The sequence below is a fragment of the Poecile atricapillus genome, chromosome 3, assembly GCF_030490865.1.
Source record: "Poecile atricapillus isolate bPoeAtr1 chromosome 3, bPoeAtr1.hap1, whole genome shotgun sequence".
NCBI classification, from domain to species: Eukaryota; Metazoa; Chordata; class Aves; order Passeriformes; family Paridae; genus Poecile; species Poecile atricapillus.
The window spans coordinates 93,819,859-93,837,524 of record NC_081251.1 but is presented as its reverse complement, the minus strand read 5'-3'; the positions used below and the strand labels follow the sequence as shown (position 1 = coordinate 93,837,524).

The 17,666-nt window shown below is 42.2% G+C and overlaps 1 protein-coding gene across 1 annotated transcript in view; it reads right to left on the bottom strand.

Moving 5' to 3' along the window:
• HHAT (hedgehog acyltransferase) overlaps positions 1-14,925 on the bottom strand; it is a 146,549-nt gene extending 131,624 nt beyond the window's left edge. The window contains exons 1-7 of the mRNA XM_058836721.1: positions 14,762-14,925; positions 14,320-14,445; positions 12,890-12,957; positions 11,601-11,714; positions 10,827-11,021; positions 9,339-9,551; positions 6,590-6,761 (exon numbers count right to left, since the gene is read on the bottom strand). Of these exons, the coding sequence (XP_058692704.1) occupies positions 6,590-6,761; positions 9,339-9,551; positions 10,827-11,021; positions 11,601-11,714; positions 12,890-12,957; positions 14,320-14,413 (856 nt within the window). The 5' untranslated portion in view covers positions 14,414-14,445; positions 14,762-14,925. The remainder of the gene's footprint in view (positions 1-6,589; positions 6,762-9,338; positions 9,552-10,826; positions 11,022-11,600; positions 11,715-12,889; positions 12,958-14,319; positions 14,446-14,761) is intronic.
• Positions 14,926-17,666: the final 2,741 nt, after the last annotated feature.

The following is a 17,666-nucleotide window of genomic DNA, read 5'->3' as shown; positions in this document are numbered from 1 at the left end:
AGCTGCTTTGCAATTGCTCCATTCTAGCACAAAGCAGTGAGAAGCACACTGCTTCACCTGATTTAGAAGCATGAAATTAACAATCAAATTCATTAACAATATCACGTAATTTCTTCTCTAATGTTTGATATAATAATTCCTCCACATGCATAAGCATGATTTTAAATTGGAAACAAGCCATATCAAATGTATATCATAAAACACCTAAGAGGAAAAAGTACTGCAAAGATGCTATCTTTTCTCCAGAATAAATTAATTCAAAAGATTCAAAGTCAAGGTTATTTTTTTTTAAATAGAATGTGTTAAGGGATAAAATATCAAGTTAAAGTACCCAATCTTAATCCCATTCATTTCAACAGTCAAGCTGGCAAAGTCCCAGCCTAAAGCAATTTACTTTTATAGAAGCTGGTATTTTCAATTTATCATCTACCGATCCTTAAAAAATTCTAAGCTTTCCTATGCTTTAAAAATGTATTTATAGACCTGCAAATATTTTCCTTAAGGTTAAGTTTACTGCAAAATTGAATTTCTTAAGTTTTATAGATCTTTGAAACAAAGATTATGACAAATTAGAATATTCACAAAACTTAATTTCAGTCCACATATTTGCAGAATTCTGACTGGTATTTTTTAACAGAAGTTAACAAATAGAGTATTTTCAAAAGCAAGCAACAAAACGTTTGCATCCAGGTATTGCAAATCACATTTGACATTTTTCTGTCCTTAAGCCATCACCATGACCAAAGTCATGGTCAACTGTAACTTAGAAAGCAATTTTATTATGAGCACAACATCACAACTTTACCCTTTTTTACAGCTGCATTGACCTTATGGTATTAGTGATTGTAGATGCCTGCTTCTGTGAAGTATCAGGACAGGTTCCACTAGAAAACGGAGATAAATATGCAGTCACACTTCAAAAAAGTTATTGACATATGGCAGAAATCTAATAGGAAGCAGACATTTATATCAGCTCAGAATTTGGGGCCATATCATCAAGTTCAAAATATCCTAGCCTTCCAGCAGCACACAAGAAGCAAGAAACATCTTTCTGTGGATGGAGTAGTGGCAGAAGAGTACCACAGTGTTTGTCCTGGAGGCTAAGTGCTTGTTTTTGGAGAAAGCTGAATGGACATAAAGGTACCAAAGTGAAATTACTTAAACAAGACTAAACTGAGCTGTCATGGCATGGACAGGTCTTCCAAGTTAAAGTAAACCAGAGGCTTTTCAAGCACACACACGCTCTAAAGACACCTACCATGAAGACCCCCAAGGACTTTGAGAAACTTTGTCTAATGGAAGGAACGCCCATGGCGAAGGGGTTGGAATTGGATGATCTTTAAGGTTCCTTCCAACCCAAACCATTATATGAAAACATCTACTGTAAGCATTATTGTTCAATAGTAAATGCTCAGGAAAAGGCTCCCTAAGTAAACCAAGTGTTATTACATTGCACTGTTCTTTACTGGGATAGTGTTTGCTTCCTTCACAGTGGCCAGTGTAGTGCTGTGTTTTGGATTTGTGCTGAAAACAGTGTTGATGAAAGCACAGAGATGTTTTCATTACTACAGAGTTGAGAGAGTAAAGGTCTTTTCTGCTCCTCACCCCCCACCAGTAAAAAGGGTGAGGGTGCACAAGGAGCTTGGAGGAGACACAGTCAGGACAACTGACCCCAACTGAACCGAGGGGTATCCCATACCATATGCTCATGGTTAGCTTATAAAGCTAGAGGAATAAGAAAGGGGATGTTCAGAGTGGCATTTATCTTCCTAAGTAACCACTGTACATGAAGAAGCCCAGCTTTCCTGGGGCTGGGAATAGCCAGACCCAACACCTCCCTGCCCAGAGAAGAGCATTAATTCCTTGTTTTGCTTTTTCTTTACCTATTAAACTGTCTTTATCTCAAATCCATAAATTCTCAGTTTTATTCTTCCAATTCTCTTCCCACCTCTCCAAGAAAAGAAAAGGAGTGGGCAGCTGTATGGTGTTCAGTTTCTAGCTGGGATTAAGCCACAACACATGAGTAAAAAGAGAAGTAGTCACAGAAGTAGGTTAATTGCCAATATGAACTTGAAGTTTAGCCTACAGGAAAGATTAGAAAAAGTTACACACATGAACACTTCTTTCTACAAATAGGGAATAACATCATATTTTAGAAAAAAAACCACCTAAATTTTCTGATTCTTCTTTATATTTCCAGTTTTCAAAAGAGACCTCAAGATGCCAAATATTTCATCAATTTCTCCTTATTATCTTCCAGGATGGAAAAAATCTCAGATTCCTCTTAGTATTTCATTGTTACTTAAATGAATGTAATCCCTGGTTTCAATAGCAAAACACTGCATGCTTCAGTAAATGAACTCAGAAATCTATTTCCTATTTGTGGGTTTATCAGAAAAAACTGCAAACATGTCAAAACCAGCACCATACATCAAATTTACACAGACTACTCTGTAGGTCTCACTGTCAAAGAACATACATAATGTTTCTTCTAACAAATTAGAACATGGGAATAGCAACTACAGATTAAACCATGTGGCTCCACCTTTGAACAGATCATATTCTAGACTGACTTACATGCCACTCATATGAAAATACCATTTTGAAGTAGCAGAGCCTATTTAATAACTAAAACAGTGATAGCTAATTGACATTACCTTGTGCATGCTTCACTAAAACAAAAGGATCAATACATTAAATCCATAGAGAATTCACAACATTCTATCATGTGTACATCTCAAATGTGTATCTATACATCACACACCTCTGACAAAGCACAGACAGATTCCTAGTAAAATATATTTTCACAACTACAGGATTTAAGATCTAGATTAATCCAGTGCAACACTTATATTCAACATTCTCATACACACTTCTGTCTTTCATCATTCCCTGTACCTTGCCAGATGGATGTGAAGCTCTGCTCAAGTGAGCAGAGATAAGTAGATGGTGCTGAATCACGAGGATAAATGTGAAGCCTCATCAGGGAAATACAGGCAGTGCTTCTTTCAACATCTGTATTTTCAGAATCAGACTTAACACACAAATGACCTAGCAACACATTTCAGTTTCTATACAATAGATTGTACCTCAGCAGAGTGAATTTTACCATTGATAGTCTACATTGTCATAGCAAAGAAAAAAAAAATCACTTGTTTCAATTTAAGCTCTTTCAACCAATGCTATTAAGCTCCCCATTACCACATATCCATGAATTTGTCATTCAGCTGCAGAAGCTTGAAGAGCAGACATTGAAAACGATCACCCATCTACCTGTCTTTTACTAATTTCTTTTCTCTTGCTTCATTACATACCATATCCAAAAATTACTCTGTAGGACAGATGAACCTCTGATCTGGCACAGTGTAGCTATTTTTCTGGTATGCTGCAATTCATCAGGATACTGGATTACTGGAATTCACAGTGGTTTTAATTCTTGGTGCCTGCAAATCTACATTTTACAGTGTAAAATGTAAAGGCAGAAAATTATTCTCAATTAACATTAAGACTGAGAAGAATGAACTATCATGGCTTCTATTAACATGGAATATGGGTCTTCCTGCTGTGTCATTAATTCTGAAAGCACCCAATTCTTTCAGCCAATCTGACTGATGCTACCAGAATGAGATGCAGCACTAACACAAAACCATGGAATTGCTATAAACACTGCATTTGACAGTCATCATTTAAAAAGCACAAATGCCCTGATATTGCTCAGTATGTCAATAGCTAACTATCCACAGACACAAACATTTGTGAACAGAGACACAATGATTTGTGAATTCTGAAAAATGCTCACATTCTCCCAACAATGGCTTCCTGGGACCAATAAATAACAATTTGTGATTGCACAGCTGACATCTTTAAATTAATTCTGTGTTCAGACATTAACATTCCTTCCACAAACTGAAGGGCCATACATATATCGCAAACAGGCATAGAATTGGATACAGCCCCATCATATTCCTCATTCTGTTCTGGATGTGGGACCTAATATTTGGTCACTAAAAAGCTATAATGCACCACTTGGTATGTTGCTGCTTCTAGAAATTCATTTGCCTCTGATTCCATCCACACAAGAAAAAAATGCTTCTACTGCTGGGTAACATTCTCCCAGGTACTATTTTTTAAAATTTTATACCTGTGTGCCCTAAGAAATGTTAGCTTAGGTCACTTCAGCATTTCTGCTTTACATGGCCATAAATGGCACTGTTATACACCAGCATTTTTTAACAAGCATTGTAACTCAGTCAGGGTTTCGTTTGGCAGGGGATTGTTTTTTTCTTTGCTGTCTCACCTTACACAGTATTGCAGAACACACTGTAGCTTCAGAGTCCTGAGGAGTAGACTGACATCGCCCTAAGGTGCTAAGTGCAAAATCTCACAGCAGTGTTGTCTTGCCTGCATTGCTGGCATTTACTGCCCATTGTTCAAAGTTATCCCAGAAAAAACATGCAGTAGCAGATATAAGCTCCCTAATTAAAGGTGACTGCAGAACAGCTTCACAGCCTTTCCCTTAAGTTTACTAGGCTATCAGGGCAGCCAGGCATCAGAGTGTAAATAGATGATCCATGCTGTTTTGAAGCTGCTGTAGTCAAACAGGAAACCCAAAGTGAACAAACCCCATCAGTAGAGAAAGGTTTACATAATGTGGATAATCCTCCTGAGTCAACAGCAAGCTGCTTCCTTGGTCTTAAGGCTCATTTATCTGACGAAATTAGTTCCAGTAACACAGCATGCAAAGTAACAGAGGAGAGGGTTGGCTCTGTACAGAAACTGGTGTAGAGCCATGGTAAGATCCATAAGGGTCCAGTAAGACTTAAGAGTAAATTATGACCAGTATCCATACTCATATGTTGGTAGCTCCCCAAAGCAAGTCACAGCAGTGGCCTATCATTGATTTGAGTCTAAGGAAACCTATATATAATCCTTGTGATAAAACCAGCAGAGAAAACAATTTTTCCAGTTTCTAGCTCAAAATCTCACTTCTAGTATATTTTAAACACCTGCCTTCACTACTACAAAAACAAAGCTCAATGAGAGTAGTGTTACATTTTGAGTACACCTGTCCTAAAGGCAGGGTCTCCACAGGCAGCTTGTTAAAATACAATCATTTAATTTGAAATCAGGCATCTTTACAGTCCAAACTTGCTCTCACAACAGCTTTCATCTCCTATTGCTTTGAGGCATTTTCATCTTTTCTAACCCTCTGCTCAAAATTCCTTTTAATTCTTAGGATAACATTTTATTTCATCAAATAAATACATAGACAACTTAGCTATTGTCTATAGAGTAACTCTCTCCCCACCCTATAAAATCAACACTGGTAGTCTTGAGAGGATGGAGGAATCCACCAGTGGCACCACAGCTGGAATATTTCATCCCTAATTCTGAAGCCTTCCCTGCATTATCAAGCAGCCAGCTTTTTGTAACACACACAAACACTAGGAGCTAACAGATTTAACCCATCAATGAATTGACATTTAGAACAGAAAATAAAAACTCAGAACCCCCTTTCTAAACAGTGACTGAGTGAGGAGTAGAAGAAACAACAGAAGGCTAAGGCAAACCTCTCCCTTTCTTGCTCTCCATCTGCCCTTGCCCTTTCTTAGATATAAAAATTATATACTAAAACATGCATCAAGTGTGTATGTATGCACACAGGGGTACACAGAGAGTGCACACATTGCCCTCTGCTGACCAGAGTCCAATGTAGTCCAATAGTGTTCCCCAACACACACACAGTGATGACACAGGGAGCTTCAGCGAGTGCTGGACAGGACCTCATCAGTGCGTGCATCGATCCCTGGTGTAAGAGACACCTCCTGCAAGTTGGGAATCACAAAGGCTTTTTCTGAACCCAGTTTTAAGGTCTGGAGTTTCTTTGCTTTTTTTCTTCCTACCTGGTGATACAGCTGTGAAGCGGGGGCAGGAATCAAATCAACCACATATGCCAATTGCGTACATACCATCACCTAAAGCCTTTGCTGATTTACTCTGCATTTGTCAGCACTCTTTTTCCTCACAGTTGGGCATTTTAATGAAATACCAGGGAGCTGCAGACAGGGTAGAAGTGGGAGAAACCAAGCAGGAAAACAAAACTGAGAGGGACTGACTACTATTTTCAGGCTACCTTATTTGCAAATCCTTCCCTCTACTATTTTCACAAGTTTTTAAACTAAAAAAGGACTAAAAGTTCCTTTACTTTGCAATGTGAATGCAAACCAGAAACATCAATCAGGAAATAAAAATAATTCTTAACATTTCCCCTCCTCCATCCCCACACTAAAACTCCTAAGTGTCTACTTCTATGACTTGAGAGGGGAGAATCACTTTAGACCAAAGTTTAGAGACATACTCTAGACTGGAAAAAGTACAGAGTATTTTTTAATTTAGGAAGCATCTCAGGAAGTTCAACTAAGCTTATGGAGAATCTACATGTTACATTAAGAGTCTGTAGACCACCTTTCTGATAGTGCCTGGCTATAATGTGCTACATTTAAGTACCTACAAATGGACATAAAGGAGATGCAGATTGGGGTTCTTGAGGTGGGAGAAGAAAGACTTCTGCTATTGTTTCTATACTCACCCAAGGCCCAGTAAGATGCAGATTCCAAAGGCAGAGCACTACTGTAGAGAGCATGGATATACATGAGATGAATCATCAGCTCAGCCAGGCACCACCAAAAGAAAATACGAATTATGCCCACAATTAAGATGCTGAGATTGGTCTTCACACTGAAAGCTTCTTGTGTCCTCATCTAAAGAAGAAATCCAAAGAGGTTACCTGGCACAAAACTGACTGTTTTACTCAAAATACTCATCCTGGGAACTTTTCACTCCATCATTTGGAAAATCCTGACACACTCTGGAGAGAACCTGGTCTCTCCATTCTCAATCTCAGTAAGCAGTAGAAACCAATGAGAAGCCAAATATGAATGTTCATTGCACCAAACTGCTGTAAAAAAGGCCAACTGTTGTTAACCTGAACAGAATTGTGACATGAGACTTTAATTCCTGCAACTTGACCTCTGGAGATAATATAAAAAGATTAAGGAAACTACAGCTATTAAGAAAAAGGTTTTCCAAGCAGCAGCCCTTCCAAACACAGGAATAATGACTGATACTCTTAAAATACCTCCAACTTCTCCCAACTGCAGAGAATTAATTACATGAGGACAGTTCTTAATGCTTCTCCCATAGCATTGCCGAAGTCAACAAGACCTACAGAATGAGCTGAGAAAATGGAAGTGTGAGTTAAATATCAGATAAGGCAATGTTTGCAGTTGACAGGCTTCTCAAGATGCTCCAAACTTTACACTGCTAATTATAGTAAACACATTGGTATATTATTACTGCACCACCTTTCCACAATAAAAGAGAATAGAATCAAAACCCAGAAACATAGGATTGCCTAAAAATTCAATCATGCATTACGCATCTATTATTGTGTGCAACATTTCCTTCTCCAATCTCTAACCGGCCACCAAAAATGCACATATAAGAGAAGTAACCAACTCATCTGCACAGGCCCTCAGTCCCAAGCACAGTACAGTTAACATGCACACTCATTTGGAGAGTTCCTTTGTATCAACTAGATGAAAGCTTGGAGACTACAATTTTATCACAGGGATTTGCACAACAGACCTTCAAACCCATGTCTAGAATTGTTATGCCTTGTTTCAACCCAGAAATTCATCAAGGCCAGTGACAAAGTGTCAGTGTCTCATTTTTGCCTGGCAGTGGATGCCAATTGCCAGAACTGGTATTACACTCGGTGGGCCATACAGCAGTTCACTGTCTCCAGCTCCAGAATTTCTGCCTCCCAGTGTGCTCAGCAGGAACCCTCATCCCACTCTCAGCTTCAGTTAAGGGTTTCTGAGAGCGGTCTCTCACAACAGCATCAATAAAGATTCTCTTTGTTCATTTTGAATGAACAGCTGGGCACTGCATCCTTTGAAACCCTTTTCTGACATCATCTGCCAAGGTAACACCCTCTGCTCAGGTAAGAGCTCTGACAAGACCCTTCAGCAAACACCAAAAGAAAGACATTAACATTGTTCAGTTTGTTCCGTCCCTCTTCCGTGGCTTTAACCACACGTCTGTACGTATTTAAGGAGAACCTTCTGCAAATACAGACATCTCACTCTCAATATTCCTTTTCCTTCTTACACCAAGAATACCTGTGCTCTTTGCATACTTCTTTGCTGAGCCAGATCAGGTGAGCTAAATTTCAAAGCAAGGCCCTCACAATTTTTCCTATCAGCTCCAACTGTTTTCAGCTTGGAGGTCTTCTGAAATAGTCCTTGGAAAGAAAGCACAACTGTCCCGCTTCTGGGGTACAAGGATCTAGGTGGAACCTAACACACTTCAGAAGCTACAAAACAGTAATTAGTAAAAAATATTACCTCAGTTTCTTTTCCCACAATATCCTGCCCAAGATAACAACATTCAACCTTGCATCTTCCAAAGCAAGTGAAAACAAATAAGCGTAGGACTTTTCACTGAAGGATCCACCAGAATCTAGTTTCACTTTCATAAAGCCCAGTATTTGCTTTGGCGTCAACAGAAAATTCCCAAACATAAACAGAAGCAAGCAATCCCCAGGCTTCTAGACATAAACTGAAAAAGCAGTTTTATGGTTTGAAATGTCCACTAATTCACTTTGACACAATAATTTTAACTATGGACATAATAGGTTCTGATACCACTTCTTACTCAAGTATGTAAGAAAATATGAAAAGCAATAAAGGATGAAAACGTGAACTTTTCCCGTCATGTAAAAAGCAGGCTTGAAAATAAGCCTGCAAGAGACTAAGAAAAGCATCCAGTACAGTCAGTAGGTCTTATATTTTAAACAAGCTGCTCAGTAGAAGCAAAGTGCTCCTAGTAAGTCATCAGCTGTTTTCACATCAACATGAAGAGAAACTGGAGCTTTCAGGAATTCCCAATACGATCTCTACCAGCTTTCTGTGATTCTGAAATCTGTTTCAGAGTTGGTAGCAAGCTTATGCTAAAAACATTAGCTTTATTTCACCTGATGAAGAAGAAAACAAAAAAACAGTCCAGCAGCTGCATGCTAAAATTATGAGCACTCTCCAAATGTGACAAAGCATGTCACTGGCTCCCTGGCTGAAAGGATGAATCTGATGTCAGACAAGAATATCCTGTGAAGCAGAAGAACTTGGGAAGACGGGATTGTCTTAAATGTTGATATCCAGGACATTACAAAATTCCTCATGACACACTCAAAATTGTCACATTCCTGAAGTATTATTTGTTGATTTTATAATTATGTGAAAGACAGCTTTAGACACCCAAACAACAACCACTGTTACCTGCTTACTGAACTCATCAAAATTCACAAGAGGTCCATTGTGGAATGTAGGATAGTAAAACACATATGCCAGCATCCAGAGGAATGAGTGGGATGACTTCTGGGTAGGTGCATGCCAGCAGTACTCCAGGCTGAAGCTAGTGCAGAAGAGGCAGCGGACAGACACAGTGAAGAGCAGCAGGTAATACTCATTTTCAGTGTCATACCACTTTCTCTGCAAAACAAAATAAAGCCAGATCATGACAGTGCAATGCTGTGTTTTCTCTACAGCAAGACATCAATGTCTACTCAGACCTCAACTTCTGGAGTCAGCAGCAGCAGGAAGAACCTAAAGAAAATAGCAGTGGGAATGAGAATCTAAAGTGAACAGCACTAAACACATGAATAACTAGCACTGGCTTTTGATGGAGAAAGATCCTCCAGAGCTACTGCAGCCAGCATAAAGAGACAACAGCTTGATTTCAGAAACATGTTAGGTTGTGAAGAACTAGGACAGCAGGAGAGCTCTTCTTACAGAAATGAAACATTATGTACCTCAGATTTAGTCCAGAGCTACAATATTCAAACCAGCTGGCAACACAATTGGTAACCTAGGGACTACTAGGGCTGAAGCTAGATGTAAAGATAATCAGTCACTCCTGAGAAAACATAAGTCTGGAAAAAATGTTACTGAGCATTTATTGAATCATGACACTTTGTATCATACTTGTTGCTGACAACAAAACCCTATCATCATGAAAACTTGATAACATCAACAAATGTAGTGGCTGACTGACAATTTGGATTGTAGTGGGCTCTCTCCTCATCAGAGCAAATCATGAAACAGACCACACCCCATGAAAAGTTTCTATATGCTCATTCCCCTTCCCCCTGCAACAACCCTTGTAACAAATGTCCAGTTTTTCCCATTGGTCCAATAAAATACAACAGGACATTTCCTCACAACTGGTCAACAGTTTTTCCAAATCTGTACTATCCAGAAAAAGCCACTAGACGAAGAGCAAAACTGAGCTTGCTTACAGCTAACTGATGCACATAACTCATTTGGTACAAATCGAAGTGTTGGAGAAAGTCTCCCTCCATGCAGAAGTCAGTCACCAGTGAGTACAGGCCGGCTTAACTGAGTAACTCCTGGATAACCTGAGTAATCCAAAACCCAGCACCTTAAATAGGCATGATTAGAGTTCCAATGAAATGCGTTTAATAGAGCACTAGTGAAGTATTATCATACACCAGCTCTACTGAATACCACTTACAATTAAGGGACATACTTTTATCCCAATGCACTGGCCACCATGATAGAGAAATGTGACTTTTCTAACTGGAGAAGCTCCAGCATGAGTTGCTGCAGTGCTACTGCTTAAGATTTCTCAAACCAACCCCTGCTTATATCAACTGAAGGGACAGTATGCTGCCATAGAGACAGATGCCACAACAGACAACCACCACCATAATTAATTTGATACTTAATTAGTCCTTTTCACATTACCTTGGTTTCTTCCACAGCTGGTATGCGTAAAGTGGACAGAAGGATAAGGGAGCACAACCATGTCAGGAGTGACAGCTGAAACTGCGCCACAGCAAAGGAAATAGCTGCATGTAACAAAATGACGGCAAAACCCTTGATTCCCAGTAATAACCAGCAGACAGCCATTCCATAAACCATCAAGCACCACGGTTTGTACTGTCAGAAAAAGAAAAGTTAACAATTTTTAGTTGAATTATTTCCAAAGAAAAAATACCTGTGCTGCGCTCAATACCTGTGCTGCCTACACAGGTTCTGCAGTAGAGACAAATATAGTCAGCAAGGTGAGGAACACACATGAAAAAATATAGAAACCCAACCATAACCCTAAAAGTGAAAAGGAAGGTGTTTTTGAGGGAGGGCATAACTTCTTCCTTTCCTTCCCCAAACTAGCAGGTGTGACACCACACACAGATCATTTCCCGCAATCATGCAATCATTTAGCAATCGTGCCAAAACCCAAGCACCCATTATTTTACATACTTTCCTCATAAAGGAACAACTACACCCTTCTTATGTGTACAAGTTAAACAATGCTGTTTAATGGCTTGCAACAAGGCAGAGGCTTTTAGATGCTGGAGGCTGAAGTCTCAAAACATTAAGGCAACCAACCCCCACACACAATTCACACCACAGAATGAGATTTGCTACTCTCAGTGGTCTCACTGCAAAGCTTCCCACATCCACAGTAAACAAACTCATCAGAAACTCCCTACTGTAACGAAAGTCCCTACATACCTTCTCCACCAAGAGCCTGGACATTTGTGATACCAGCAGGTGACCAGCCAGAAGCCACAGTATACGTTCCCTTCCCCATTCAATCCAGTAGCTCCACTCAAAGTCCATGGGGTCCTATGGCATGAAGGGAACCAGTCACTATGTTTATCCGGCCATACATTCTGTATTACAGAATACCTCTGTAATACGCCATCTGTGTGGTACCCAACAGAACTCCCACATCTCAGAAACATCATTTCAGCAATTCAGTTGGATCACTTACAGCAGTGAACTCAGCACCATTTTCATTTCCAGTGGAGCAAAATTAAGGAAAACAGAGCTTTAGATAGTGGTGTGCCTCCTAAGCCTCACACTGGTGCTGAAGCTGAGCAACTTCAGCTCTCCTGAGGGATTCAGAGAACAACTCTGCTCTGCCTTTGAAAACCAAGAATTTCAGTGGAAAGCTGCTTTGCTGGAAGAAAAGTTTAACTCCCCATTTCAGCAAAGCCTAGTTGCAATCAGATGGGGCTAGGTCAGCTGGAGCCACCTATGGCATGAGATTTTTACTTAAGAGGGATCAGCCGGTAGCCCCATGTCCAATACAGAGCCTCACCAAAAGTTCATCTCAACTGCCTTAAAGCTTTCTGGAACATATCAAAAGTCCATTACCAGCAGTGATGGCAGGCCTAAACACCAAAACACTTCCACAGACATGCATTCCTGCTTTTGTGTAAGCAATCCTCAAGATTAGATGCATTATTTGATTTTGACTTCAAAACCTTTTGAAGAAATGCAAGCAAGATGGGGTAGGGATGTGGGTTTTAGTTTGGAGTAGAGGACTGACAGTTTCCTTACTGTTGTTTTGTTGTTTTTTTTAATACCAGCTATGCTACACTTCAAAATCTGTTCTCCTCTATGCTGTACTACAGGCCAACCAAGAGAAAAAACATGTTCATTGACATTAAGCATTATCCAAATCACCCAGTAACAAGGGGGAAAAGGCTGCAGGAAGTGTCAAGGTTGATCAGAGTTTGAAGGCCTAACAGTAAAATAGAGAGTTATCAAGATGTAGGAAAGGAGACTCACTTAAGCCAGTGTCAAGAAAAGGAACAGAACTTTGGTTATGATTCTTAGATTCAGACACACCTAGACAGTCTCTTCCTAATCAGAAACACCAGAATAAAATTAACTATAAATACTCAAATCTGCACCTTACTATAAACTTCTAAAGTTAAACTAGAAGCTTGGATGCACAAAGGGCATGGAGGCACAACTATTGTCAGAAAACGAGACACTGTCACCCCTCCTACCTTTTTTAGCCCCCGAAAGAGAGTCCCTGGGTCCAGCCCAAACCTTCTGTCCATTGCGGCTTCATACTCTGCAGGGAAGAGCAAACTTTTGATAAGGACACAGCAGCCAGAGCAGGAAGAGTCAGGGGTGAGTTCTCTGCTGCTCAAGAGCAACACATTCCCATGTGGTCTCCACCAGAGAGAATACCCACATCCACAGAAAGGCAAGTCACCACATCCCTGCTCACCAGGTGAGGGGGCCAACTGTGCCACAGCTCTGCCCCACAGTAATGGCAAAGCAATTTCTCAGAACCAGTGTTTTGATTCCCGCTGGCAACTGGGACAGTAGCAGTAACTCACCTTCTACCACACAAGACCTGCACTACTCCTCACTCGCCATTTTTCAGAACTGCCTGGTTTCTCCCACCAAAGCAGAAGGGGGACACAGGCACAAGAGTGGCCAGTACAGCCAAAACAGGGAAAAGCCACTCAGAGAAGCTGCTCTAGAGCCCATTGCCACCACATTTTGCTGCTTCTGCAGAAGAACTGCTGTATGCAGCGAAGAGCTCTGTACCCAGCTACACAGCACTCCTTCCAGTGCTCTGCAAATACCTTTCTGGCACTTCTGTTCTTCCCTTGAGCACTTTCAAGAGCCAGGTAGAGTCATTAATGTAGAACCTGATTAAAGCCTAATAAGATGAAATATATTCCCTGCAAAGCCTCTCTAGTTATACTTTTATAATACAACCTTTATTACCATTTAAATACCCACGTGCTATAACGAAACTTCTTTTCACCTATACATTGCACTTAATTTGTTTAAAATCCCACCCTTGCTTTGCAATACATAGCTCCACAGCTCCAAACCAAACCACCACAGCAGCTACCAAGAGGTTACACAAGGCAGAGGTAGGCGTTTGGAAACAAACAGACCACAAAGCTCTACAGACTGCCCCAGCCATTGCTCTGAGTCCTGGACTCAGCACCAGAGCCCCAAAGCTCCAAGCAGGGAACACCAACTTGCCCTAGTGCCCCTCCAAGTTCAGACCCTGGCACGTACCATCAGAAGGCACAGCTGCTTCTGAACCACCCACCTGCAAGGAGCTGTTGTTAACTAGCCAGGAAAAACAAGGCAATTCAAACCCAACTCTCCTAAATTTTCCCTAGCTGAGTAGCTGAGATTCAGAGATCTCCCTCGTCTTTTCCCTGACAGCCACATCCGAGGACAGCGTTACCATGGGCCTTCCTAGCACTCAAAGGCAAAAAAGACCTGGGACAAAGCTCTCTGCCCAGGTGGCATCAGCCTGCCGCTTCCTCGCATAGGGCAGGTTGGCAGCTAGGAAGAACACAGCAGCTCTTCGCACAGGAACAAAGTAGAAGCCAGAGAGGAGAACTCACAGCCGCGGGCGGGAAGCTGTGTCCGAGCGAGCACGCTCACGTCGCACACTTACTTCGAGACACTTGGTGCGCTTCGTAGAAAGCGTAGAGGTGGGAGCCCACGGTCAGGAGCCCGTAGAGGCACAGTTCCCAGGCCGGCAGCAGCATCGACACGGGCGCTGCTCCCACCGGCCGCCTCCCTGCGGGGAAAGAGAGGACGGGAGCGGTTTCCCAGCGGAGGGCAGACAGGCACCGAGCAGCGAGACACCCGGCACGGGCACCGCGGCTCCAGAACTCCGCCGGGCTCAGGCTCAGAGGCGGCCCCGCTCCGCCCGCAGCTACCGGGAGGGCAGGCGAGCCATGCCCGGCCGCGCCGGCTGCAGAGGCCCCGGGTCCAAGGGCTCAGCACGGCCCACGGCTGGCGGGACCCTCGGAACAGAACCAGGGCCGAATCCCGGCCGCTCTCGCCGATCCGGGACAGAAGGGAGGGGAGGGGAGACGCCGCTGCCCCCTTACCTGTGCCGCCGGGAGAGGAAGGAGCAGCCGCGACCTCGGGCGGGCCAACCGGAGACTCCACACACGCAGGCGAGTGGGCGGCCCCGCGCCCGGCCGCTCCCGCCACTCCGCCTCACGGGCGACCCCGCGCCCGGTCCCGCCCGGCCCCTTACGGGCGGCGGCCGCCCCGCGGGGCGAGCGAGGGGCGGGACGGGGCGGGGCGGAGCTCCCGGCCCTGCGCGCCCGCGGCCGAACGCTGGGCGGCGCTGCAGCCCGCTCGCCTGAGGGGTGTGCACAGCTACAGGGCCTGCATACACAGCCACGGGGTGTGCATACACCTACATACATACACCTACATACATACACCTACATACATACACCTACATACATACATACACCTATATACATACATACATACACCTACATACATACATACACCTACATACATACACCTATATACATACACCTACATACATACACCTACATACATACATACACCTACATACATACACCTACATACATACATACATACACCTACATACATACACCTACATACATACATACATACACCTACATACATACATACACACACCTACATACATACATACACCTACATACATACATACACCTACATACATACACCTACATACACCTACATACATACACCTATATACATACATACACCTACATACATACACCTACATACATACACCTACATACATACACCTACATACATACACCTATATACATACATACACCTATATACATACACCTACATACATACACCTATACACATACATACACCTTTATACATACACCTACATACATACACCTACATGCATACACCTACATACATACATACACCTACATGCATACACCTACATACATACACCTATATACATACACCTACAGGCCCTGCATACACAGCCACGGGGTATGCATACACCTACAGGGCGTGCATACACCTACAGGGTATACATACACAGTCACAGAGTGGCTGAAATCCTCATGGATGTCTTGCAGCTCCCTCAGGGATAGGGATTTTTGGTTATTGCCTTGTTTACAAATTCTTCCTCTTCTTCCTTCCTGAGTAGTGACCACCTCATTCACACGTACAGGGCTCACACACACCTACAGGCTGTACACACACCTACAGCCCGTACACACTGCTATGGGGTGTCCATAATAGCCTTTCACAGCCTTCTCTCCCATTCCTACCAGAGTACAAGGCACACTTATGCTGGGACATTGTTTTTACCATTATCACAACACAATAATAAATAAATAAATTATATTTTATATATATATAAAATAAACAAATAATATATAATATATATTAATTATTATATTTATTTATATTATTATATATTGTTATATAAATATAAATAAATAAATTATAATAATAATTATAAATAATAATAAATTAGCAGGTCTGAACACCACCACCAAAGCAGGAGCATGAAGCTGGAAGTGTGGTGGTGACAACTCCTTCCTGCATCAACCTGCCTTTTAGCAAGGGCTTCCTCCTCCTGGCACTGCAGACATGACTAATGATTCTCATTTTTCCTAGAGTTAAAAGCACGCTGACTTTCCAGTCCCAAAGGTTTGAGCAATCTATGCTCATCTGATCTTGCACTGTGTGACTTCTAACCCTCTCTGTTGCTGAGATCAGTGATGTCATATTTTAATAGTGGGAAATATTTCATATCCTACTGGATAGAATCTTTAAATTCCTCTTATAATATTTCTGTTCCCTTGATCACCTGGGTGCATCCTCAAATTCCTCTTTCCAGATCTTTGAAAGACAGGCTTCTATCTGACGTTCCAGGTGAAGACATAGAATCAAAGAATCACAGAATCATTAAGCCTGGAAAAAACCTCCAAGATCATCGAGTCCAACCTTTGCCCGAATACTCCCGTGTCAACTAAACTATAGTGCTAAGTGCCACATCCACTCATTTCTTCAACACTTCCAGGGAAGGTGGCTCCACCACCTCCCTGGGCAGCCAGTTTTAATGCTTAACTATCCTTTCCACAAAGAAATTCTTCCCAATGTCCAACCTGAACCTCCCCTGGTGGAGCTTGAGGTTATGTCCTCTTGTCCTGTCAAGAGCTGCCTGGGAGAAGAGACTGACCTGGTACACCAGGCAGAGGATGATAACCCTTGAGCACCATTTTTCCAGGGTACACACGCCCAGCTCCCTCTGCTGCTGCTCACAGGCCTCATTCTCCAGACTTTTCACAAGCTCCATTGCCCTTCTCTGAACATGCTCCAGTGCCTCAACATCTTACTTGTAGTGAAGGGCTAAGAACCACACACAGCAGTCAAAGTGTGGCCTCACTATTGGCCAGTACAGGACAATCACTGCCCTGGTCCTGCTGGCCACACTATAGCTGGTACAAGCTAGAATGCCACTGGCCCTCTTGACCACCTGGCCCATGTTCAGCTGGCTGTCAACCAGCACCCTTGGATCCTTTTCCACACGCTCTGCTCCAGTCAGTTATCAGTCTCATCAGTACAAGGAGTTGTCTTTTTTATCTGAACCACACAAGCACCTCCTAATATCTCCAATAATTTATCTGTCCATCAGAGCCTATGGTAGTCTTGAATGTTTTTTTTTTCCTTTTCCTCCATTTTTTCGCTCTCTCTTTGCCCAAAGAATGACTCACCTTCAGTTTATGGTGTCAATTGTGATAGCCCCTAGATGTATGAATTGCATTTACTCTGTGGAATTACTGTAAAATTTCAGGGTCAGGGATGTTCTCCTCTATGATGCTATTCTTTGCTGACTGCTCCGCCAGTTTTTTGCCCTCATCAGGTTAGTTAGTACCTTCCCCCTGCCAAAAAAATTGACAACAGACTGCATAGCAGCACCAAAACAGCAGTCCTAAACTTGTAAAAACATTTCCAAAGCACTGGAGCTGA